Here is a 25,202-nt window from a genome sequence, read left to right on the forward strand (position 1 = left end):
CAGATGACATGGGATGGAAATCCTCAAGGCAGAAACACTTGTCCTCATTGCTTTATTTGCATTGCAGCTGGAGATTGCAGGAGGCAATAAAATTATATCCAACATGGCATGGCGGTTATTCAGTGCATCACTGCTGCACTGCTGAGCTGTTTGTGACAATCTTGGAATGCAATGGTGGTTAAAACGTGCTAATGGAATCTTCTGTGTTTTTTTCTTTTTGTGTGTTGTTTTTGTTTGTTGTTTTTACAGTTTACCCACACTATTTCTACCGGTGATATGCAGCATTTTGAACATTTGGAACCCTTAACCTGTTAATACTTGTTAAATGGACACTTTGAGATATTTTATTACAGAGTTTCTAATTAGCAAATGAATTCAAGAGTACTATAGAGAAAATATTTTAGAATCTAAATGTTTCTTATATTTATGTGACTTGTCATTTATATAGTTACTTACTTTTTCTGTTTCTATTCGGTCTACAAATCAAATCATTGCTGATTTTTTTTATTAGTCTTTCCAACTGAATGTACTGTAATGCTCGTATGTATATGTCCCTATGAGCAATATAGGGTTTTTGTAAATTATGCAGTAACTGTAATTATCATTGTTTTTTAATAATGAAACTGAAGGTGAAAAGGATTTTAATACCTTTGTAAAAGTATCGTGACACCAAGCAGTATATATTTTGTCTTTTGGAGCTCTTAGCTTAGATCTGAAAACAAGTCCAGCTTTTTTTCAGGTGAGCCTTTGTTGACATCGGACTGACGGTACATGAGTGTTGTTCTTCTCAGAGCTGTACCTTTCTACACAGAGGATGTGTCAAGTAGTGGCAATTTGTCTTTATTTAAATTAGAACTGGTTTGAAAAGCTGGGAGGAACTCCTAACCCTGCGGGACTCGTTGTAGGAGCGATTGCCTCAGTCCTAATACCCTTCTGCTGTGTTTGTGTAGCGACTCTTCACAGTGACTGAAAACAAGCCATAAACCGAGGACTATTTTTATTTTTGCTCTTCCTTCCCTGAGGAAGATTGACTTCGTAATGATTCCTGGTCGTGAGCCACAGGCCACAGAGAGGTTTTTTTTTTTTGTCCTAGACCTTTTTGCTTGAAAACACTTGGTGGAAAGATGCTGGTGGAACCAATTTTAATGGACCAATCCTAAAGCACTGCAGCCTCCTGTCAAATGAGTACTGCAAGCTGAAGGTACAATGGGCTGAAAACTAAAGCAGTGCATTTTCTAATAAAGGCCTTACTTTTCTTATGTGAGTCATCCTATGTGTTTTGTAAACTTGTTCTAAAGACTTGTCTGGACTTTAATTTGGATGGTTGTAGCCATTTTGGATTGTATGAGTAGAAAATGTATCTGACACTTGTAAATGGCATATTAAAAAGCCAGCAAGAATCTGTTCAGATGGTGCATTATTTATTATGCAACAGAATATATAGCATGTCTTTTTTCTTTTGTTTTCCACATTTAACTTGCTTGTAAAACTGAAATTCATTGTTACTGTTCTGTTTTGCTATTAATCTTTTGTGTATTTTCAGATTATGTAACAATATGTACAGTCTACTTTTGAACTATTTTTATCACAGTATTATTTATTGCTTTCAATAAAGTACTGATGCATTTTCCACTGCCAATAAAACACTATGGAAAAGCTAAGATCTAATTGTATGCAGGCAGACACTTTTGCAGTGTGTGGATATTGTCAATAAAGCATCTTAATGACTGTTTGCTGCCCTGTAGATCTGGTTTCAAATGATGACCTTTCTCCAGTAGCAAAAATATTCTGTTAGATGTGACATTTTCTTTGGAATTGTTCAAGTTCACATGCATTAATATCAGTTTTCTGGAAAAAAAATTGCTTTATTGCCTACTTCTGCTCATCATTACAGCTATGATTTGCTTTTTAAAATAATAAACCAGACCTGACACACAACTTCAGTGTATTCTGGTCCACATGGTGAAGATGGAAATGCTGTCCTAGACAGTAGCAACACTTGCTTTGGTAATAAAATGAAATCATGGCCATAGTGATATTTGGGGAGAAACATAGGAGTTGAGGGAACCAGTGCAAAATGGGGTCACATAGGGCTGTTCATGTCAATTCTGATGTATATGTAAACCATTTCATTGAGTAAAAGGCAGAGGGATAAAGTTGCAGATTAATGAAAGGAGTAGTGAAGCATATTTCATCATGTCCTCCAGATCAACAGAAGGATGTGGAATGCCTGGAGAAACACTGCCATGGAGGCTCTAAACCTTGTTCAGTGATGCATCTCTGTTTGTCTGGCTTGTCTGTACGAGTTGCTGTCTGTTCATTTGCAGTCTCTTTTATATTCTTAGAGAATCTATCTTTCTAGAAAAAAAACCTTAAATGGAACTGCAGAAGGAAATCCTAGCTCACTGCTCAGCTAAACTTTTCTGTGTAGAGAAATCTTGCCTAGGCGTTGCTGGTCACTGATGTGAGTGATAGTAGGTGTTCAAAGTCATGTATTGTTGCTTCTCAAAAGTGAAACCAATGCGGGATAGACTTGTAAAATGTGAAGAGAAAATGCGTTTATTATTTCAAGGCTGTAAAACCTTAACTATTATGAAAACAATGGAACTGATGTGAGAGGTAGAATAAATGAGTGAAATGGTGAAAGCTTTCACAAACTGGCAAAACTGTGTGCTGACTTCCTTCTGAGTTACACAGCAGAACTGTGCTGGAGAGATCCAGAAAAATGTGTCTTGCTCAATTTTACGAACTCCCACACACCCTGCTGAAAGAAAACCGTGCACGTGGAAAAGGCACCTGGGTCTGTTACAGTGATCTTTAGATAATGCTTGATTAAATACAATGTTTTGCAAATTGCCAAATGTCTTTAAAGGCTTCAGTTGGAAAGAGGGCTGTAAAAATTAAACTATGCATCCTGTCTGCATGCTTCAGAATTATCTGAGTGAACTTTAAACTTGCAATTTTTGCATGTTTAAAGGACAGGGACTCTCAAAACAGATGTTTTAACTCTGTCTTTTAAACTTTTAAACTGCTATAGCAGTGTCTTGTCTTGTGGACAGTAGTGATTTATCATGCAAATATTTGGAGAATAGGTAAATTAGTTCAAAGCAGAATTTTTGGAGCTTGGTTGAGAGGGAGGAGCAGCAAAATTAATTCTCAAGTAAATAACAATTGACACTGTATGTTTGGGAGTGGTACTTTTAAAAGAAACTAAAGAGTCACTGCCTTTAAAAGGAATTTTTTTCACTTCCCACTATCAGGGTTGCAGCTTTGGTGCACAAGCTATTGTACATTTTGTTAATTTCATCGTTTGTTAACGGTAAGGGCCTTGGGAGGGAAAGGGCAATTGTAGTTAACTGAGGTGGCATTACCTTTTGGTTTTGTAGGAGATGTTGGAAAAGATGGGTGAAAAGTAATATAGAAATGTGGTTATGACTTCTACCTGTAGTTGAAGGGAGAGGTGAAGACTCCAAAAAGACGCAGAAGAGACAGAAGTAATGCCTAAAGGACTGAGGTTCTCTGCACGTGTGTTCTCCAGCAGACAGTGAATAAATTCAGATAGAATAAATTCAGTCCTTTTCAAATATGCTGTATTCATTTTATGGGGTAAATTGCACTGCATGTAATCCAGGAAAAAGTAACTGACCTATTTATGACATGAACTGGCTACATTTGGAATTACGTTGTTCTTGTGTTCACCTGGATTTTTTATCTTGCCCTCTATTACAGCGTGAATTTGTGTGTTTATCGGTAATTTTTTTCTTCACTAGAAATATCCTTCCTTGGGGTCTTTCCGTCCTTTAGAAGACGCAAACAACAAACAAACCAGTACCTCATTCCACAGTGTTTTAAACCCCCGGTTTCCGTTTTGGCATCCGCTTCATTTGGATCGGATCCCAGCCACGGGGGAACGTTTTGCCCACTGATAAAAAGCGATGGCAACCCCTGGGGACGGAGTAGATGCGATTTCCAAAACACGACGGCGCAAAAGTGAGTATCAGAAAACGAAGACGGATGTTCACAACTGCACGAGCAACTCCCCTGTGGCCATTTTAAAACTACTGAGGCTGCATTTTTTGAGCGGCTGAAAGAAACGGGGCACGGAGCCGCTCCAGAAATAAGTATTTCTGATGCTTGGAGCGGCCGGAGCCCCGCAGGCCGCGGGGAAGCGGCGTTCCCGCAGCCGCCGGCGCGGCCCCTCCCGGCGGGGCGGAGCTGAGCCCGTCCCGCTCCTACCTGGAGCCGGGAAGAGGAAGTGGGAGCTCGGGAGAAGCGGAAATTGCAGCAGCAGCAGCCGCCGCCAGCCCGGGAAGCAGCGGCGGGGAGCCAGCGCCGAGCAGGAGGCGGCGGCAGCAGAGTAAGCGCGGCGCGGCTGAAGGGAGGCCGGGCCGGGGGCTCCGCGCAGGGCAGAGCCGGGGGGCGTCGCGACTCCGTGTCATTTTCTTTCTTTAAAAAAAAAAAAAAAAATTATTTCAACTCCGAAGCTGGGAACTTGAGAGGAAGCGTCTGCGGCGGGGGCTCCACACGGCGGTGGTGCTGCTCGGGGCAGAGCCCCCGCCCGAGGAGCCGGGCTCAGGCCGTGCGGCCCGGCCAGCCTGGGAGCCGCTCCCGGCTCCCCTCAGCTGCTGCCCGGAGCCCATCCCCAGGCCCGGCAGCGGGGTGTGCCGAGGCTGCCGCTGAAGGTGCTGGGTAGGATGATGTGTGTGCTGATTAGTCACAGCAGCGCCGGGGAACGCGTGCATTCGAGGCATATATTTAGCCTGGGTTTGGGTTCGAACCGTGGCGTTTGCTTCTTCCTTCAGGAATCATGACCACGTGAGCCAGTGAGTCATTAATAGATCGTGTTTCTCCTCGTTCTGCCCTGGGATCGGTGCTGGAATAGCAGGCAGAAATCAGGCTTATTCCGGCTCGTGTAGACCGGGAGCCCCGGTCGGTGGGGCTGCTCTGCTTCTTGTGGAATTCACAGAGTGCGGGGTTGAGCTGTGGGAAGGTGTTGGCGTTTGTGCGCATGATTTGCAGAGAGTCGCGGTGGATGCTGGATTTTGCACGGGAGTGCGTGTGAAATCCTTCTTCCCTGGCTATTGTTGGTGAGAGCTTGAGAAAGAAGCAGTGAAACCTAGACGAAAGTATCCAGCTTTTGTTCTTGTCCAAGCACAGCTGAATGAACAAAATACATAAATCAAGTGAGCACAAGAAACAAGTACTTGTGGGATAAAAAGTTGTGTTTGGCACAAAGCATATAGAAATTCACCGTACAGAGCACCCGTGAGTCAGCTCTCATCACTTGAATTCCATTCCTAAACATCTTGCACAGCGTGGTGGAGCAAGTAAAGATGGATACAACATCCCCCTTAGGAGAAGTTAGAAAGAGCTTGGACCCATGATGAATTTCATTATTGAGCTGTTTGGGTTCTGCTTTCTGAGGCTTTTGGGGTTTTTTTTTTGGTGAGAGATTGGATTTTAGTAGGAAAGAGTAGGACAATCCGATACAATCATGTGAGATAAGGCTTTAGACAGAGTATTTCTAGGATGACATTAAACCACCTGTGTTCTAAAGGTTTGGGTTAAAAACTCATTGTCTCAGAAGTTTTTTGGATATGAGGTACTATTATAAATGTTAGTTCCTTAGCTGCCAGGGGAATTTGGAGATGGGAGACCTGAAATAACATGAGGAGAAATGTGCTGATACTGTTAATATGTCACCTGCTCTGCTTTTGCACTCTCCTTCCAGGCTACTCCAGCATTTGCTACCCTGGTGTTTGACTGTCAGTTTTCCAGCTATTCTCAATCATGTTACCAGCTCTGAAATTTCTGAAATGTTCCATAAAAGTGGCTCATCAGCTCGTTCTGCCAAGCTGCAGAACGAGCCTGACAGAACGAGCTGTGGACTTTACCCAGGGATTATTGGCTATGCATTTAAGAGGGAGTGAGGTTTCATCCCACCCACTGAATTATGCTTGTGTGAATTAAATAGCCGATGATAATTATCTTTGTAGTCTGTTCTTAATTACAGGTGTAAAGGTAAGTGGACAGAATGCTGGTGTTTTAAAAAACTGAACTCTAGTTGAATAGCAAATTAAAAATGAAATATTTTCTCTGAAGTGTATTCTGAAAAAGCTGGGAGAACAGGCAGCTTGCAGTTTGAGGTTTCAGTTTTGCTTTCTAGACTGCATTTGTTTTGATTTATGTTGAATAAAGGGTGTAAAATCCAGCCACTAGCACCAGGAAGATCAGGAATTCTGCTAACTAGCTGAACTGTTAATTAAAAATATTCCAGCTCGATACTCTACAGGGGATAAGGTTTCCAGAAACTGAGAGGCCCCAAATCATTAACCTCTTGAAAGTGCTGGGTGTTGTTTCTAGAAGTCATTGTTTGCTTTTTTAATGAGTCTTGCTTCCTGCAGTCGCCCTCTGTTTCTCCTGAAATCCAGACAAGGTGTTGAGTTTGTGAGCACCATGTCTCACTGGGGATACCCGAGGAGCACAGACACTCCTGTTCTCTGTTGTTGTTGGAGCAGTGTCTGGACTGTGTGCAAATTCTTAAGAGTTGTTGGGATTTCTGTCACCGTGCTGGAACTCCCTGCACGGCAGAAGAGATTGTGCAGGTTTAATGCAGGTGAAGAACACTGTTGTGCTCACCATTTTTAGTGCCTGGGGGGAAAAAATTACCTATTCCTACACCTTAATTGTATGCACAGGATCCAGAATTAGCAGCAGTCTTTGGGAGTGCATGTTGGCTTGGAAACCTGTGTGAGCAGAAGTCTTTGAGTGCAATGACTGCACAGGAGACACACATTAATTTGAGCAAAGAAAGGTGACTTGTGCTCTTGAAACAGCAATCACTCCTAATCTTTTTACAGTGCAAATGGGAGAGTTAAACAGGTTTGTAAGCCAGCTTGAGAAGACAGCCTGAGCTCCAGAGGTCAAACCTGTTTTCACTGCAAGCACAGCTCTTGGTGATGTGGTTAAATAACATACTTTATTAGGGATTTTGGATTGCATCTCCTTGTCAGCTCCTGCACAAATCAAATGAGCTGGCAGGTGAGTGGAGTGTCACCCTGCTTCTCTTGCTGGTGTTGCAGATGTGGAAGGCTACTGCAGGCCACACCGTGTCTGTCAGCCAGGATTATGGAGCTGATGACTGGGAGACAGATCCAGACTTTGTGGTATGGCTTTTGGGGTTTACTGATCCACCAGGAATTTGTTCTGGGATAATTCCAGAGGAGCTCTGTGGGGTGGGGGACGTGTCTTGGCCAAATAAACTGTCAGGAGCGTGTCCCTGGAGTGTAGGGGAAGTGAAGCTGCTTTTCCAACACTTGTGGTCTCTGACTGCTGGAAGCTTTTGCTGTGAGCTCTGAAATGTGTGTGACTAGATTCCTTTGGGTTTTTAACTCTTTTCTTATGTGTGTCTTTCACAGAATGATGTGAGTGAGAAAGAACAGCGCTGGGGAGCTAAAACTGTGAATGGGTCCGGCCACCAAGAGCACATCAAGTAAAGCAGCTCTCTTGTGAAATGTATTAATAAGCACAGTCTCTGGCAACTTTTAATCAATTCATGATCCCAGTTGCTTGTGTCTTTGTAATTAAAACAAGAGTCCCTGTAGAAGATTGATTATTTGCCAGATGGCTGGTCTTTCAAATCTGTCAGTGTATTCAGAGCTGAAATTAAGAGCAGAAATATGGTGCAGGGATGCTTAAATCTTTCTTTGTCACTGGAAATGTGATTTTTCCTGCCTCTGTATCTGAAAAGGTTTTTTTTTTGTGCTGCTTTGGTGCAAGAGCCAGTAGTGCCAGGGGAGAAGCTGAAGGGTCTGAGTAGTTTCAGTTTCGTACTGGAAATGTTTGGTCCCTTAATTCTTACACTTTGATTAGAAAACTGCTACAACTAAACTCATAAAAACCCTGGCAAAGTAACAAACTGAGCTCTCTGATGGAAAAGCAAATGAGTGCATCACAGAGGGATATGTGAAACAGAAATGATGCATCTCCTGAATCCTGTATTTCTTACAAAAGCATCTAGGACAGAACTTTAGGAAATGTGTGATGTTGCAAAAAGAGGGAGACTGAACTCTGGTTACTTCAGGGATCAGTGTTACTCTGCTCTATTCTGAGGGCAGTGGGAATTCCTGCCGGCTGAATTACACCTGAGGAATCTTAAAACTCAGGTGGGAAGTGCTTGAAGTACAGATTAAACCTTGGGTTACTCTTCTTTTAATAGCCTGCCCTGCCCTCAGTTCAATTCTGCGAATTTTAAGGGATCACTTTGGGAAGAGGAGGTGCAAGTTTCCTTACATCTTTATTTTGCAGTACAGTGCTGTCCAGAATGCTGTGTTAGAATTAGCCCTGATACCACAGGGTCTGTGTGATAAGAGATGATCCTGGTTCTGAAAAGTTGCCATCTAAATATAAAGAATTTAAATTAGGACACAACGAAAAAAAATTATGTTTCAGGCACAAATCAGTTGTAGGTAAAGGATTGTTAAAATAGCAAAATTCCCTTCCACATTCATCTTAAAACCAGCAGTTTCTTTTCTTTTTTTAAACAACATTTTGCAGTGGGACAAATCCGGTGTCTCAGATTATGAGGAAATGTTTTGTAGGCTAAAAAAATGGGAGGGGCTTGAAAAATACAAGTGATCCAACTTCTAATTAAGATTATAGTTTTGTCAGCTTTATATTTTGCATCGTTTTGATGTTATTTGCTGAAACTTCCCTAGTAAAAGTTGCTGCTTTGTTGTCTCTTAAAGTATTCATCAGCTGAGGGAGAATGTATTCCAAGAACACCAGAATCTCAAAGAGAGGGAGCTGCAAACAGGACCAAAAGCTTCCCATGGCTACGGAGGGAAGTTTGGCGTGGAACAAGATCGCATGGATAAAGTAAGTGTGGATGGGACTTCCCTGGGATGAAGGGATAAACCTGGCCAGCACCACTGTCTGTGAGCTGAGCTTGTTCCAGCTTTGCTCTGGGGTGTGCAATGGCCCCACGTGGTTTTGATTGATGCCAGGTCTGGAGATGATTCCCCTGGAGTCAGGATTCAAGTTTTTAAATTTATGTTTCTAAATGAACAAGGGACTTGGTGCATTAATAAATCCAGTATGATCTTTTTATTTAGATGCTGGGCCAGCTCTTCTATGCATATAGATAGAGACTGCCAAAAAAAATGAAAAAAGGATGTGCTGCTGCATTAAAATCAGAGCGCAACTCTTGTGAACAAACTGTGACAGTGACAAATAATACAAGTATTTAAAATGTTGTACTTCAATCAGATGGTAGTTTTTTATATAAGGAGTTATATAAAGAGACTGCTTATATTATACTGTTAAATTATAATTCTTAGTATAACTCCTTTAGTCATGTGAAAAATAGGCATATCAACTTCTGGCTGCTTTCTTTCATGACCTCTGCTAGAATAAGAATAAAAACATTTCTAAATAAGAAAATTTTCTTTGTTTTCTGTATTCTTGGTAACTTGACAGCCCTATATTTTTGCTGGATTCTCATATTCCAGAGTTAATTGCTGTCCAGTTCTCAGTGGGCCAGCCTTTGAATCTGAGAAAAGGAATTGCTGAGCAGATTCAACCACCAGGCCTGTTCTGCTGCTGCTCTCTAGTGTCAGTAGTTTATCCCTCACCTGTGTCTGTGGAGAAAAAGAAGGAAACAAAAGTCAGCAGTGTTTCCCATAGGCCAGAATTAATCGTGGGGAAAAACATGCTGGTCATGCCCCTGTGAGTGATACTGGTGGCAGGAGGTGTTCACAGTTCCTGTATGTAATGAATCTTTCTCCCTTGTAACTGTAGTTCTGAAGCCTTGTGGCTGAGATGTCTCCTTTGCAGGTATCTGTGCAGGTGTGCTGCTCCTAAAGCTTGGCTTTAAAGCTTGGTCATTAAATCAGGGTCGCTGTAGCATTGTCATGGTGCAGGGTTTTGCTGCATTTAGGGCAAAACCTTGGTTCTGAGTTAAAATGAACATTTCCATCGCTCTGTGTGCCATAACTCCTGAGCTGGTGTAACATGTACAGAGGGTGTTTGACTGAAATACAGATTACCAAAAATTTTTTTTTCTAAGGAGGGGTTTGGTGTAATGCTCTGTATTTAATGAAATGCAAAAAGTCCTGGTACCACCAAGAAAACACCCACACTTATACCTCAGTTGGTGTAACAAAAGTGAGGTCAGGTAACACCATGTAAAACGTAAAATTTTCAGAGCTTCCTGTTTTTCATAAATGTAATGGGAAGAAAAAAGGGAGGTGGGAGCGTTTTCTGTCATATTTCTGTACTACAGAACACCTGCAAAATGGACAGGAGCGTGGTTGTTTCAGTCAGGAAAAGAAGGGAGCTTTTTTTAATGCTTTTGAGTTAAAGCAGTGTCCTGTTACTGCCATCCTTGATCTCCTTCATCTGTTACCTGGCAGTGACTTCAGCCAATAATGCTTTGCTTCCCAACCTGCTGGGGATGTTCCCTCCTGCCCCTGTATGGAAGAAAAAGAACAAACACTGTAAAATCCAAGGTGTGCAGACCTAGTGTCCTCTAATTAATTCACCTTGGTCCAGCTGCCTGGCACAGATTATGCAATATTGGGTTGCTGGTGAGTTGCAGGTTGCTCTGGCCAGTTCCCAGTGTTGGCACTGGGCAAGGAAAAAGCATTTTTACTCAAGGTGTGAGGCTGCAGCATCAATTCCAGGAGCTGGAAGGGCTCCCTAGCACTAGGTCAGTGTAACACTAGCAAGGGCTGTGTGGGGAGGCACTTCCAGGTGTGTAATTACATATCCCTGTATCCTGCCAGTTGTTGTGGCATGGATGGAGCTCAGCCTCTGTTCAGCTCAACTTCCAGAGCCAGGGTGCAGGGCTGGGATACCTTCGGCACAGGTGTGGATGCATCTCCTCATGTTCAACACCATTTTGCATGTGAGGAAGATGCCTAATTGTGATTTATGCAGGAGACTTGGGTGCCTCCCTAAACCAATGGCAGCTGGCTTTGGTTGTGTTTGTATTGTTGTACAAAAATATTGTTGCATTTGTTGCAGTCCCCTGTCAGCTAAAACAGATCCCTAAATAAACACAAGGCTATGTGTTTCACCTGGAGCTCACTTCAAATTCTGCATGAACACCATCAAGACTTCTATTGTACCTGTCTTGTTTTCATTCCTGTGCTTTTGAAGTGCAAATGCAGGGCATAAAATGCAGTCACTTCCCTTGCCTAGACTGGATTGGTAGCATGGCAGCATCCTTGTGGAGACTTCCCAAGTGACTAGGAATTTCCAGGGAAGTTGATTTCAACAGGAGGAGTGCCAGTGATGCATGTTGGTAACAAAACTCACCCTCTGGTTGCTTGGTGCAGTGTTTTGTCTGACACATAAGACTGTGTAGAACTGCTGTCTCTGAACTTCACCAATTTCTTTCAGTCAGCTGTTGGACATGAATACCAATCCAAACTTTCTAAGCATTGCTCTCAAGTGGATTTGGTGAAAGGGTTTGGTGGCAAGTTTGGAGTACAAACCGACAGAGTTGACCAGGTGAGTGATTTCCTCCTGCAGCCACCCACAGTGGTTTATTTTCTCCTTTTGTACATAAAACTGCAGAATTCCAATGCCTTAGGATGCTGTGGGCTGCTCTTTTTGAAGTTTAGCAGAAGCTAACACTGACTGTTAGGGAGATAAATTACTGTTTAAAGCAGAGTAGAAAAAAGCCCTTATGGGAATTTGAGATGACTTGAAAACAAAGTTGAAAAGAGATGTTAAAACACTACTTCTTTGTGTTCTTTGACAAGGTCAGTGTGAATACTGTAAAATGTTTGGGGATGGTTTGCCCTGTATCACAATATGAGCTGGTGGGCAGGATAATTAATATTCTGTTCCAAGACTGCATAACAATCTCCACATGGAAATGCTGGATTTCTGTCATACTGAATTGCTGGACCTGGCAAGACCAGGCTGGAGTGTGCTGCTGGGAAAATTTGCCTTGACAAGGGAGGACAAAACCCTGGCCATGAGGACATGCACTGAACTACCATGTAAATGAATATGGCCCATAAGTTAAAGAGGTATTTATGCCCCCAGTTTGGAAGGTCAGAGCAGGATGGAAAGACAAAGGAACTTGCCATGATCTGTGTACACTGAAGTGTGTGCAGTTTTTCTCCTAATGCCTAACTCTGTCACAGTTGTCATTTTATTTCTCTTCCAGTCAGCTGTTGGGTTTGAATATCAGGGCAAAACTGAGAAGCATCCCTCCCAAAAAGGTAAAGTGGGGAGGTGGTCACCTTGGTGGGCACGTTTTCGATAAAAAATAGAGTAGATTCTTTCACTGTGTGGATAGTACCTTCTTTAGTGAGACCTCTGCATGACATTCCCAATGAATCACAAGGTGGGTTTGGTGGAACAGAGGAGGAAAAAATTAATTTCTTAGCAGTTTTGTGAGTTGAAGAGGTTTTAAGGTAAGGAAATAGTGGGTCATCAGAAGTCTATTTTTTCTTTCTGAAGTGAGGTTCAGGGATATGTCAGGAAGACTGGGAGCTGCTCTTTGCTGTATTGCATTCTGTTGGAAATAGGGAATTAATTTAAAGGGAGTCATCATAAGCTGTAGGACTGTTGCTTATCTTGTGTTAAAAATTAAACTGAATTTTATATGCTAAAGCATTCATAATACTTCAGTTCTGAAATAACTTGTTTTTCCCCTCAATTTGCTTTCATGCTGTTTTTATTGTGCTTTACTCTCAATGCAGACTACTCAAGTGGTTTTGGTGGAAAATACGGAGTACAGGCTGACAGAGTGGACAAGAGTGCAGTGGGGTTTGATTACCAGGGGAAAACTGAGAAACACGACTCCCAGAAGGGTGAATAGACACACGTGTGTTAGCAGGCTCCTTCCCTAGTGCTCTAGGCACTGCCCATAGCCCATGTTGTAAAATACTCATGTTTTACACCCCTTGCACTCCTAACCTGCTGAAAGGTAATGCTGGGTAAAATTTACGTTGCTGAAAACCTCAACTTCTTGGGGGAAAAAAAAAAAAAAAAAAAAAAATCTGCCTGGTTTTAAGGGATGGTCCAGGGCACACACGTTTGTCTGGAGGTTTTTTACAGCTCGTTTTGAAAAACTCAAAGTACTCAGACTGTGAGCAGCTTAACCATCACAGAGAAGTGTGTCTAAAAGACTCAGCTGTTCGTGGATTAAAACACTTAGCAGTGTTTAGAGTTAATACTGTGTTGCTGCTCAAGTTTCCAGGCATATGTAATCAAAAATTGACTATTTTATTGAAAAATTGTGACAATTTTGCCATCTGTTTCTGTTTGTCCCAAAGAAATGTTTGAACTCCAGAAATGTTGACAAGGAGCAGGGGGTGTTTAAAAGCATTCAGGCTGTTGCTGACATGGGTTTTGAAGTTCACTTCACCATAAGTGTCTTCAGAATTTTACCAAGGAGTCAGGCTGGCATTGCCCAGCAAAATGCTATTTTATTTTCCATCCCGAAGAATATGTTCTGAAGGATTTCTGACTTCAGTGTCTGAAATCAAGTTTAGCTGTGGATGTCAGTGCTTCTTTTAAAACACAGTGCAGTGCTAACAGCCCTAATTATCACAATTACTCAAGGTCTCGATTTTGTTGCTGAACACTTACAATCAAAACTCTTCCCTCTTATCTCTAGATTATTCCAAGGGCTTTGGTGGTAAATACGGTGTCGACAAGGACAAAGTGGATAAAAGTGCTGTTGGCTTTGAATATCAAGGCAAAACAGAAAAACATGAATCACAGAAAGGTTTTTATTATCTTCTTTAAAAATAGTAGCTCAGACCCTTTTAAACCTGGGAAAAATACTTTGGGGTTTTTTTTGGGTGGGAGTTTTTAGTTTGTTTTTTTGGGGGTTTTTTTGGGTTTTTTTTTTGTGGTAAATGCGTGTTTACCCCATGTGTGTGCAGATTTTGGATCCCCTTAAAAGAGTGAATACATTATTTACCAGGCAGCTTGTCCCCTAACATATTGCTGGTTCTTTTATTAAATGCGGTTTGCAGCTACGAATTGCAATAATATTTTCTGAAAACTTCACAGATTATGTAAAGGGCTTTGGAGGCAAGTTTGGTGTGCAGACAGATAGACAAGACAAATGTGCCCTTGGCTGGGACCACCAGGAGAAGGTGCAGCTGCACGAGTCCCAGAAAGGTACATCAGCTCTCGGTTCCTTGCTGTTCTTTCTGCCTGCCCTCATTTTGACCTCCTGTTGCCTTGTGTTAGCCCTGCCCTGGTGTCTTTGAGAGCCTCACAGGAGCTGATGTGAGGCTTCTTTCCTGTGTCTGTGTTTTGCTGTCACTGGGTGAACTGGTGGCTACAGAGCAGCTTTGGTACAGCTGACACCCAGCCCCTCCACGTCCAGGCTCAGGACTAAATTTTCCCTTTATGGGCCTTCAAATATGCTGGATTATTTTCCTTTTTCAGTTGAGCTTTGCAAACCACAGGTTAGGAATTCCTTTGTACTTTCCACAAAGAAATTTTCCCTTCTGAATTCTGTTGTGTAGATCTTTGTTTCCATGCAGGAAGAGTTGAAAATCAAATGCTGTTCTTTTTCATGGCCTGTGGGGTACCTGTTTCTATGAAATACTTGGTTCCCAGTCAAAATACAACTTCCTGTAAAATGCAGCTGTTGCTCCTCAGCCCTCTGCCTGTCACTGCTCTTGACTTAAAGAAATTAATATTTTTAAAGTAATGAAATTAAAACTGTTCCTCAAAATATTATTCTGTTGGGTGCTCCAGCAGACTTGTTGTGAGAGGATTACCTGAATCCCTTTTTTTCTGTGCCATCCCTCATTTTATAGCACACACACACATATATATATATATATATATAAAAATAAATAAATGGCTGGTCCCTAGGCAGCAGTAGGGAATGATCAGCTCTTAGCTGAAACCTTTTCTCCCTCAAGCTGTGTGGCAGCAGGAACATTCCTCTTTTCTTTAAGGAGTATCTGGAGGGTGGTCTCTGGGGGGCTCATCTTCACACCTCTTTAAAAATCAGCTCTCTGTACAAATGTTAACTATGCAGATGAAGGAAGCTCATTTGATTCTCTTGTACTGTTTTGGTGTTTATCCTGTTTATTCTCTAGTATCATATGTTGTTTTGTTTGGATGAGCAAATTACCTGTTTACCCGTGTTCATACCTTTGATCAAATGCAAGTACGTTATGCAGTATGGATGAAAAATGTTGAGAAATGCTTTTTTTCTGTGACTTCAGAATGGTGTTCTTATATCTGATAAATCATCTCAAGTTGAGACTTTTTTCAATTTACTTTTGTAGAAGTGTCTTATTTCTTTTTTTTCTCACTATCCAAAATTGCTGATAATTGAAAATATTGCAAAAATTATTTTGAGTGTCTCTGACTGAAATTTAATTCCCTGCCTTGGTTTTAATATATCCCATGTGGCTTTTTCAGACTATAAGAGTGGTTTCGGAGGGAAATTTGGTGTACAGACAGAAAGGCAGGACCCATCTGCTGTGGGATTTGATTACAAGGAGAAACTAGCCAAGCATGAATCTCAACAAGGCACCGTTTTCACTTTTTACTTTCTTACCAGTGCAGCCACTTCTCACACAGTCTGAAATAGTTTTCTGAGTAGATCAATGCCAGGAATGTGCAGACACTTTATTGCGCTTCTATTCTTCCATGATCCAGCTGTTTTCTTTATTCTACCCTTAAATTATTAGCTCAAGCAAGCCTGTGTTCAGGAAACACCCAGTGTTTAGTCAACAGCTCTGCAAAGTCCTGAATTAGTTATAGCTGTACATTCACGGGGGTAATGACATTATTGTTAGTATGATGTTAATGAAATCAGTTTTAGAGACTATAAAGTTTTGCCTGGGTAAATTTGTGGAAAAATATTCAGGTAACCATTAACAAGAAATGAGCTGTGGCAAGATAATTTAAAAATGATTGTAGTCTTTGAAAGAAGTAGGAATATTTGTGGCTTTTGGGTGAGCAAATGCTGTTATAATGCTCTGTTTATTAATTGTGAAATAGTTGGGGTACAACCCATGAATTCCTGCTTTTCCATTATCTTAAAGTGAGGAGTCTGGAGCAGCAAAATGTAAGTGTAGTATATTTATTCTGGCTGAAAATACATACAAAACCGAAGAAAATGAGGTTGTTCATTGATAGTGGATATTTTCCTGTGCTATAGTGACACATATTCAGACTTTCAGAGCCTGAGTGCAAGCACTGCAGTGGCTGGCAGGGAGAGCCAGTGGTTTGGGGGCTGAGAGGAGAAGGGGTTGTATTCCAGGGACTGAGAGGAAACATGGGCAGTGTAAGGGCACGTTCCTACAGCTCACACACCACAAAGAGGTGGTTTTTCCAGTCACACACTCTTGCTGCTGCTGTTGTGCTGCTCTGGTGCACCTCAGATGTTCCTATGAGAGCAGAAACGCTCTCCTGTCTGGGTTTGCTTGTTGTTTTTATCAATATCTCTGGTGAGTGAATTTGGGAGCGTGACAAGTGCTGAGGGCAGCACTAGCTAGGAGGAAGAGTGTGCAGCTCAGGGCTGGTATGGGATAGCACAGCCACCCCATTTCTCTGCTGGTGAGTTGCTTTAGGCAGCTAAAGCTGGCCTATGTAATTTCCCCTTTCCATGTGTAGAGCAGGCTTTAATAGTCACCAATGGCTTTAATATTCACCAGCTGAGTATCTAAACCAAAACCACTGGAATGAGAAAATTAACATTTTCCCGCCATTCACAAAGAGGAAAAAAAAAGCCAAAACCGAAACACCTCTGTGGTCACTGAAGTCTCCTTTGAGCAAAGCAAAATGGCTCAGGCTCCATGATTCCTGCAGAAGGCTCAGATTTGGTGCTGTCAAAGGCTGTGTTACTGAAGTGGTGCATCAGGAGGGCTCCTCCCTTACTCCTTGCTTGATACCTGTTCAATCCTCAGCTTCATGTTTACTCAGGGAATGCATGTGGCCCACAGTCTGTCATCTGCTGGTGTTCCTGAGGGCTCCTGGGCTTCTGTGTCCTCTCTGAATCAAAGCCGAGCTGCCTTTCCTCTGGTGGCTGTCACTGTGGCTCTGCATGAGGCTGGAATGGCTCTTTGCACCTGAGGTGGCTGTTTACATTTGGCAGCAAGGTGGGAGGGGCACACAGCTCCCTGCTCTGACCTTTTTTGTCCTGCTTTTAGATTATTCCAAAGGATTTGGAGGCAAGTACGGTGTCCAGAAAGATCGGATGGATAAGGTAAATTGCTTCAAAGAGCCATGACTTCTGGCCAGGCAGAACAGCCTGGTTAGATCTACACTGCTCAGCTCTCTATTTCAGGACACTTCTCCAGTCTAAGGGCAGAGTTTTGTGCTTTTCTAAACCTTTATAAAGCAAACTTATACACCCAGAGCTGGTGCCAGCTTATGTGGATTAGAACAGCAACAGCTACACAATGTATGTTTATTGCCTTGGTTTTAGTTCTGATGAGTCACTCATAAACTTTTTTATTTTTAATTAATGGGATTTTGATGTGTTCAGAACTGCCCCTGAAGATTAATTCTGTGTAGCTTGACTTGCAGAAAGGATTATTCTGTTTGTAAAGTTTTGATCCTTCCTGATTTGGCTTTGATGTTCTGCTAAAAGCCTTAAGGACAGTATCACAGTAAATTATTTCGGGTTGAGGCTGTATGAATGTCTTCATGAATTTGTGGGGGTTTTTACATGTATCCTTTTTGTCCTTACTGATAGAATGCAGCAACTTTTGAAGATATTGAGAAACCATCATCAACTTATCAGAAGACCAAGCCAGTAGAAGCTGGTAAGGCATTGGCCCCAAATCCTTTCTTTGGAGGTGATTATGTCCAAAGTCCTGGATTATTGATGTAGTAGTGCTGAGTAAGGGTCATCCAGAGAGAACTGCTGTATTTGCAGCTCTTTAGCAGCCTCGGATATTCTCCCTCCTTCCTTTAGAGGTTGTTTTGCTTTGTTCCAGTTTGTTTTCTTCTCTTGAGGATCATCAGAGTTAAGGAAGGGAGAATAAAAAGCATGAGAATAAGGAAGAATAAATTGTGTGGGGTAGTGGTGGAGCCTGTACTCTGAAGGAGTGGAGGGAGAAGCATTACAGAGGTTTTTTGGAAGAGAAATAAGATGCACAGGAGGTTTGAGCTGGGAAGGGAGAGGAAGAAAGAGGAATAGAAGGACTTTCCTGACTGAACTAAAAACTCAGAGGGCAGAGAAGCAGAAATTCATAGCAAAAACTCATTCCAGGCTACTTTTATATAGAACCTGAGACATGATTTGACTTAAGTTCTTTCCGTGTTACAGTTGCCAATAAAACAAGCACCATCCGAGCTAACTTTGAGAACCTGGCCAAGGAGAAAGAGCAGGAAGACCGAAGGAAGGCAGAAGCTGAGAGAGCCCAAAGAATGGCCAGGGAGAAGCAGGAACAGGAGGAGGCTCGGAGGAAACTGGAGGTCAGTAAGAGCCAAATTCCATTGGAGCAGCGTGGTTTCAATGCAATGCTGGGAGAAAAAGGAATCTTTGAGAAAAGGTTCCTTATTTCCAGCTGGCCTTTAAAGCTGAAAGTGTGTTTGTGCCTGTACTTCAGCTGTGTTTGAATCCAGCCTAGCCTTTTCCTCCTGTGGTTCTGCCTTTTGGCAGTCCCGTGTTCCCTTTGGGCATGGAAGAGCTCATGAGGGGAGAGCTCTGTGGTCCCCAAAAGGCCCTGCATGTTCAAGAATTTCATCCCATGGTGAGAGCTGGTGATGCTATTCCTTTGGGATCAGTGTTTTGGGAGATGGAGGTGGTATAACACACAGTCAGGAGATCAGGGGAAGATAATCTTCCAAATGTTAATTTGGAATCTTAGGGATTTTTAAAAATTGACTTTGCATTGATATGGGTAAAAGCTTCATGATTTTTGTGTTATTTATGAGCAAGATAATTCCAGGATGTTTATCTTATCTGCTTTATGGAATTTGCATATTTGTTTGTATTAGTTTGTATTACAGGAGACTAAGGCTTGATGTAATTAATTTGTTTTAGGAGTACAGAAGACTGCCTGGTAGGCTCTCTTCCTCTAAAGTGATTGCTTTTCTTTTTTTTAATTAATTTTTCCTTGTTTCCCCCTTTTCTCTCAGCTTATCACCTATTTTGCCTTACAGCATCACGATGTGCAGTGTGAGCATATGTTCACTGCAGAAATGTATCCCGAGCTGAATGGGAGCTCATCTTCTGTGCATCATTCTAATGCTGCCTTTCCTCCACGTGGACTTTTAGTACCTTCTCCCAAACACTCCTGGGGTTTCTTTACTGTGCTGGAGAAAAGCTGGGAGAGGAAGAGGTCATGAAATGGTGTGGATTGGAAGGGACCTTAATTGCTTTGTCTTTTTCTTTAAAATTATTTTGTTATCTCAGTAATTACGTTATTTCTCTACTGGTATTTTTGATTTGAGTGTGAGTTAAATCCAAGCTGTTTTGCTGGATTTTTCTTGTGCTTCATCAAAGATTCTGTTGCCTGGACACATTTGGAGTTTTTTTCCCCCAAAGCTGGTATTTAAATTTCCCTGTAACCAGGTGATTAATGTTCTTACAGCCTGAACATCTGCATGGTTAACTGTGGGATTCTGCAAACAGAGAGAGAGGGGGAATGAGGTTGAGGACAACTGAAATGGCTCTGCTGGCACTGCCCCTTGCTCCCAAGCTGAGTAGGAGAAGGGCAGGGATGTGATCCACACCATCCACAGAGAGTGCAAAGGGCAGGGATGGACTCTGGCTGGCTTGAACTTTCTGCCAGTGAACTTCTTCACTTCAGAGGATATGTGGGCATACACCCTCCCACAATGGGAATGTACACATGGACTGCATTCCTTCCAGAGTCCTGGCTACTAGTAATCCTCATTCTGGTTTGCTTTTCACAAATGTCACACAGGCAAAGAGTGCTCAGGGAGTTCTTTGATGCCTGGTTGAGTCAGTGCTGCCTCATGATTTCACTGTGCTCTGCTGCCTTGCAAAAAAAGGCAGGATGCTCTTTCACATGGAGCATTTCATTGTGGAACAAAACCCAGCCTGAGGGGAACCATGCAATTTAAATGTTTTATGGCAATTACACTGTGTCTATCCTAAGCTATAATCTGGATTGCAGACCCATTTTCTAGGACAAATTAGTCAAACTGTTGCCACATTTGCTATCGTTAATGGACTGATACTGCTTAATTTGTCCCCAAACTTAGGTTTGACTTCTAATACTCACTCTTCTGGTGCCTTTTTATCTTTTTTATCTGTAGCACAGGATTTAAAAGTGAGGGAGTGTTTGCATCAGGAGAGACTTTTTCCAGAAAGCACAGCACTAAGCTTTGAATTGTCTTCAAAGCTGGCTCTGCTCTCAAGACACGCTTTGCTTTCCTTGTTGGATGTATTTTTTTCTGACCTGTGACAAGAAAAGGAAAGGAAGAATTTCTTGCAACAGAGTCCTACCACTGCATCTCTGTACTGCCATTTCTCCTGAGAATCCTCTGGGATGTTATAGCTGGAGTAACTGATTTCCATTGCACACAGACAGTTTGGCCCTGGATTAATTCATGGTTTACTTTTCACCTGCGATAAAGAGAGGCAAAATGAAAGTTACTTGTTGAAATAGTTACCTGATTTTGTGTCATGTGAGCAACACAGTATGTCTTGCACTTCTGTGTCCTGCCTCCCTAATGAGTGGCTTTCCAATGATTGTGGAATTGCCCTGTGATTCACTGGTGGGATGGCACAGCATGAAGCACTTGAGTGTCAGAGCAGATCCACATTCTTTGTGTCACAGACCACGAAAGCAATACTGCTTTTATTTCTACCACATCTCTTAATTCCCCTGAACACTGGAATCCTGTCTGTCACTGTATATTACCCACTTTTGTCTGAGCTCTTCAGTCCTTTGCCTTGGCAGGATGTTTTGCAGACCTGCCAGAGCTTGCACGACCATTTCTCACCAAAGGCACTTCATAATTTTACACCCAGAACGTGTGGGCTTCAGGTTCTTTAAACTCAGGCTGAAATGGGACATGAGGCCCAGCCAGCTGATGAGCAGATTGAATACACTGAGCCCCAAAACCCTGCAGTTCCTCTGGAGATGGGCCAAACAGCTCTGGGGCTGTTTTTAAACGCAGGCATGCATATGTGCTGTGGGGATTTTGTTTCTTCCTTTTTTTTTTTCCTTCTGCTGTGCTGCATTTCTGGTGCTTTGTCCAGCCAGCCCAGTTCTCCTGTGACCACAGCAGCTCCTTGCAGGATATATCCTTCATTCTGAAGGGTTGTCTCTTGGTCCCCTCATCAGTGAGTGACCTGCACTAAAGTTTTCCTTCCTCCTGGATTTAGGAGCAAGCTAAAGCTAGGAAGCAGACCCCACCACCCTCTCCTGTCACGCAGGTGGAGGAACAGAAGGCGGCCTCCAGTCCACTCTACCAGGTTTGTTGGGATTCCTTTGGGATGTGGGCTTTGATCCTGAGCATGGGAACCTCTTCACAAAACCCTGTGACAAAGCTCCCCTGTCTTCCTGCAGGATGCAGTTTCCTATGAAGCAGGGTCAGCCTACAAGAGCTCCAGCCCATCCTACCCTGCTGCCCAGGAGCCAGAGGCTGGCTACAAAGCGGCACAGCCAGACTACCAGGAAGCAGTGAGCCAGCGGGAGGCAGAGTACGAGCCAGAGACTGTCTATGAGGTGGCAGGAGCAGCAGGTTTGTGTCTCCCAGCAAACCCTTTAGGATAGGGATTATTTCCTTGTGCAAGAGCTTATTGAGCAGCTGTGCTGATAGCATGCTGTCCTGGTTTGCTAAGCTCTCAGTCCAGTGAGACTTTCTACATTCCCCACCAGCAAACTTTAATTAGGAAATTAATAAATGGCTGCAGCAAGGTGTTGAAGTTAGTTAACTTTTGTGAGATGATATTGGAGTAATTACAGTGCTCTCCAGGGTCTCAGTTCAAAAAGAAATTCAAGGGTAACCATTCCCACCCCATGGAATGTAGCTCAACATGAGAAGAAAGCACTGAGCTGGAGATTAAACATGTGCCACACCAGGAAAAAAAATCCAATCAACAATTCCTGGAGTTTGGTATGGATGTGTTGGGTTCTGTGAGGGAGTGGAGTAGGGATCTATGAAACTGCAAGAGTAAGATTCTTCTGAATTCCTGGTTTTTTTTCTCACCTCTTCTGGTTACTAAATTAACTGCGAAGGATGAACCTGCTCTGGTAGAAAAACCTGGGAATTCTAAACAGGCCCCTTTCTGCCCCCCCAGCATGCCAGCACTTGTATTAATTATTGTCTTACACAGTGATCTTGGGCTTAGCTGTCCTGTCACATTTTACAGAAGCAGTACAGGGCTGATTGGTTTTATGTAGTCCTGTACTTAATGCCTCTTGTAAACACTTCTTTTTATGCTTCATTTGTGTGTGACTGGGGGAATAAGTCAATGCAGAAGGAATGTCAGCACTGCTGAAACCTAGCATGGGTTGTTGCCTGCTTCCTGTATGGTTAGCAGTGCAATTGAAGGAGAAGCACCACAGAAAAGAACTGAGGGTGATAATGTACTTCATGTTTTAATTGTTCTTCTCTCCTCTCTTCAGAAGAAAATGCGTATGACGAGTATGAAAATGAACTTGGGATCACAGCCATAGCCCTTTATGATTACCAAGCTGGTGAGCAAAACTCTTGTTTTCACCCTTTGCCTTTGAAAACTTTATTCTGCATTAGATAAACCTGGATTTTTTCCTTTGCCTTTTATGTCTCTTGTGGTCGCAAATGAAAAGTCAGGGATTTGGGAGTTTCACAAGGGCGTGGATTGAAAATTGCTGGGTGCAGATTGCGAATTACTGGGTGCTGTTTGTGGGACTGGTGGCACTTTCCAAAAAGCTCTTCCACCCAAGTGCTGGGGCTGTTGTGAGCCCTTAGCTGTGTGGGTGCTGACCCTGTTGGGCTCTCCCTGCAGCGGGTGACGACGAGATCTCCTTCGACCCCGACGACATCATCACCAACATCGAGATGATCGACGACGGCTGGTGGCGAGGGGTCTGCAAGGGCCGCTACGGGCTCTTCCCCGCCAACTATGTGGAGCTCAGGCAGTAGGGACTCCTTCTGCTGCTCATGCCTTAATTCCCCAGCCAACACGCCACTTCACACACTACAGACGGACCACGAGGCTTTCCCGAGGATGGAGGGGGTATATGCATATGGCTTTTATATTTAATACTTTGCTGATGCTTTTTAAAACATTTATGCCACAGAAATCGCTAATATATTGTAACTACTCTGTCTTTCACCGAGGCTCTTGGGATTTATTTTCATCTATTTTCAACATTTCTTCTCTGCCAAATTAGCCAAGCCTTTTGGAGGACAGGTAGCTGTCTGCTGTAATATTGCATGTTTTACTCCTAAGTGAGCAGATTTAGTCAAGTGTTCTAGTCTAGTTAGTCTTCCACTAAGCCTTTGCAGCTGAGAAAATCATGGCTATGCAGGTTGTTTGCATTTCCACCAAATGGGGAGGACTGGGGAGGTGCAGAGTTGGTTTTTTTTCTTTTCTTTTTTTTCCTTTTCTTTTTATCTTTTCCAGATAGTGCTTGAAAAAAATGAAGAAAATGTTTTGCAGTTGCAGTTAATCAAATACTGTCTGATATTTATGGAATATTAATGTTATGAAGGAAACAGTCTGGTACTTTTTCCTTCTCCTTTAAAGTGGAGTTCCTTGGCTCTTAAATTAATTTCTTTTCTTCTTTTTAAATTATTTTTTCTTGGTCCTGCTCCTCCTGCTCGTGTTATCCCTGAGGAGGGCTGCAAACTCTCTAGCACTGATTGTCCCAAATTCCTTCACCCTTTTGTTTTTGCTTCACCCTCCTCTTTTCCCAGGAAAACTTGGAAAAGTTACTGTGCATGTGTTAAGTCACCCAAGAAGATTCCTGCTTGTTCAGAAGGAAACTGGCAAACTGCAGGAATATTCCCATTGCTTTAAATGGGAGGGAAGGCAGGAGGGGTGGGACTGCAGTTGTGTTCTGTGTGCAGTGCTTCCATACTCACACAAGGAAGGAAGGGCCTGCTGTGCAGTAGTGACAATTTATGGAACCATTTTCAAGTCAAGGAATGTTAATGATTGGATTTGAAACCCATGTAAATTATCTTCATTTTGAAACCAGACAAGAGACTTTTTTTTTTTGTATGTTCAAAAGAATCTGCCAGTAGTGTTCTACTAAACAACACAATTAAACCTGTTTGGTTTTTGGTTTTGGGTTTTTTTTTTTTTTTTTTTTTTTGCCAAAACTGAAATTCCTGTCACTCTAGAAAGCTGACCACTGCAGATTTAGGGTCCCTACCAAAGATAGCTAGCTGCATCCAATAGTGCACATGTTCGGTGTCTGTACTGTCTGTTTCCACCTTCTGATCAAAAGGAAAACGTCAAATCTGGTGTAGCAGCCAAGAGAGAAGGTAAAGACTTCTTATCAACTCTAAATTTGGACCAATGGATATGGAAGGCCTGTACAAAATGGTCAGTTGTACAGAGTATCAAGGGAGAAGGCATTGTGTTGAGCCAGTTCTTGGATGGTTGGGACAATCCTTCACGAATGTCACATATGTGTCATGATTATTACTATTTTTTTCTCCTTTCCATGGTCTCATATCTGTGTTGTATTTCCATTACTAGGGTTGGGTTTTATATGCAGTTTATTTTATCCAATTTTAGAACACCTCATAGGGGTATGATTTTTGTAAATTAAATATTCAATAAACTTTTTGAACCATTTGCATGGAATATTTTTTTTTTTATAATTTTCTTTTGAAAAATCTCAGCATCGGGCTCAGCTTTGTCTTTTGTTTATGTGCTTGTTACTTCTGCTAAAAACACCAATGGGCTGTAGGGTTTGTGGCTGCTCCTGGATTTTGGGATTGCTGGTGGCAGCAGGGCACTGAGTGTTCTTGCAAGGACAGACATGGGGTTACATCAAATAAACTTTTCCATCCCTTTAAAGCTGTTCTGCTCTTGTTCGTGGCAGGGTGGGTCCTTCCCAAGGCTTTGCTCCTCTCAGTCCTCAGCAGGAAGGTCCTGCCTTGCTGTCCAGATTTTACAGTTCCAGCCCTGAACTTCTCTGGGAGTCTGGTGCTTGATGCACCACTGGAAATGTCGAGGAAGAAAATTCCAACAGCCTTTTTTTGATTCTTTAATGGTGCTGATGATTAATGCTAGTTGTTTTTCATGGATTGCCTCACCTCGTGGAGAAGGC

General features: G+C 42.5%; 2 protein-coding genes across 18 annotated transcripts in view; both read left to right on the forward strand.

Annotated features, from left to right (window-relative positions):
- Window positions 1–1,938, forward strand: part of PPFIA1 (PTPRF interacting protein alpha 1) — a 51,763-nt gene extending 49,825 nt beyond the window's left edge. For all 11 annotated transcript variants that reach the window (XM_012574205.5, XM_030273510.4, XM_072929507.1 and 8 more), the window contains one exon: window positions 250–1,938. Coding sequence is in view for 1 of the 11 variants with exons in the window: in XM_030273510.4 (XP_030129370.4) it covers window positions 250–275 (26 nt within the window). In the remaining 10 variants the exon portion in view is untranslated. The remainder of the gene's footprint in view (window positions 1–249) is intronic.
- A 2,266-nt stretch (window positions 1,939–4,204) lies between these two features.
- On the forward strand, window positions 4,205–24,724 carry CTTN (cortactin). Of its 7 annotated transcripts, none has more exons than XM_002187596.7 (17): window positions 4,205–4,357; window positions 7,083–7,166; window positions 7,419–7,492; window positions 8,748–8,877; window positions 11,404–11,514; window positions 12,182–12,236; window positions 12,720–12,830; window positions 13,640–13,750; window positions 14,041–14,151; window positions 15,418–15,528; window positions 17,154–17,209; window positions 17,702–17,771; window positions 18,278–18,426; window positions 21,314–21,403; window positions 21,498–21,672; window positions 22,560–22,631; window positions 22,922–24,724. In XM_002187596.7, the coding sequence occupies exons 2-17, from the start codon at window positions 7,083–7,085 to the stop codon at window positions 23,056–23,058; spliced, it is 1,647 nt and encodes a 548-aa protein (XP_002187632.2). In that variant the 5' UTR covers window positions 4,205–4,357; the 3' UTR covers window positions 23,059–24,724. The 7 variants fall into 7 exon arrangements, with proteins under 7 accessions (XP_002187632.2, XP_072785622.1, XP_012429689.1 ...); XM_072929520.1 differs by lacking the exon at window positions 4,205–4,357 and adding an exon at window positions 4,684–4,823; XM_012574235.5 differs by lacking the exon at window positions 15,418–15,528 and having other exon boundaries at window positions 4,208–4,357.
- Window positions 24,725–25,202: the final 478 nt, after the last annotated feature.

Source organism: Taeniopygia guttata, chromosome 5 (genome assembly GCF_048771995.1).
Source record: "Taeniopygia guttata chromosome 5, bTaeGut7.mat, whole genome shotgun sequence".
NCBI lineage: Eukaryota > Metazoa > Chordata > Aves > Passeriformes > Estrildidae > Taeniopygia > Taeniopygia guttata.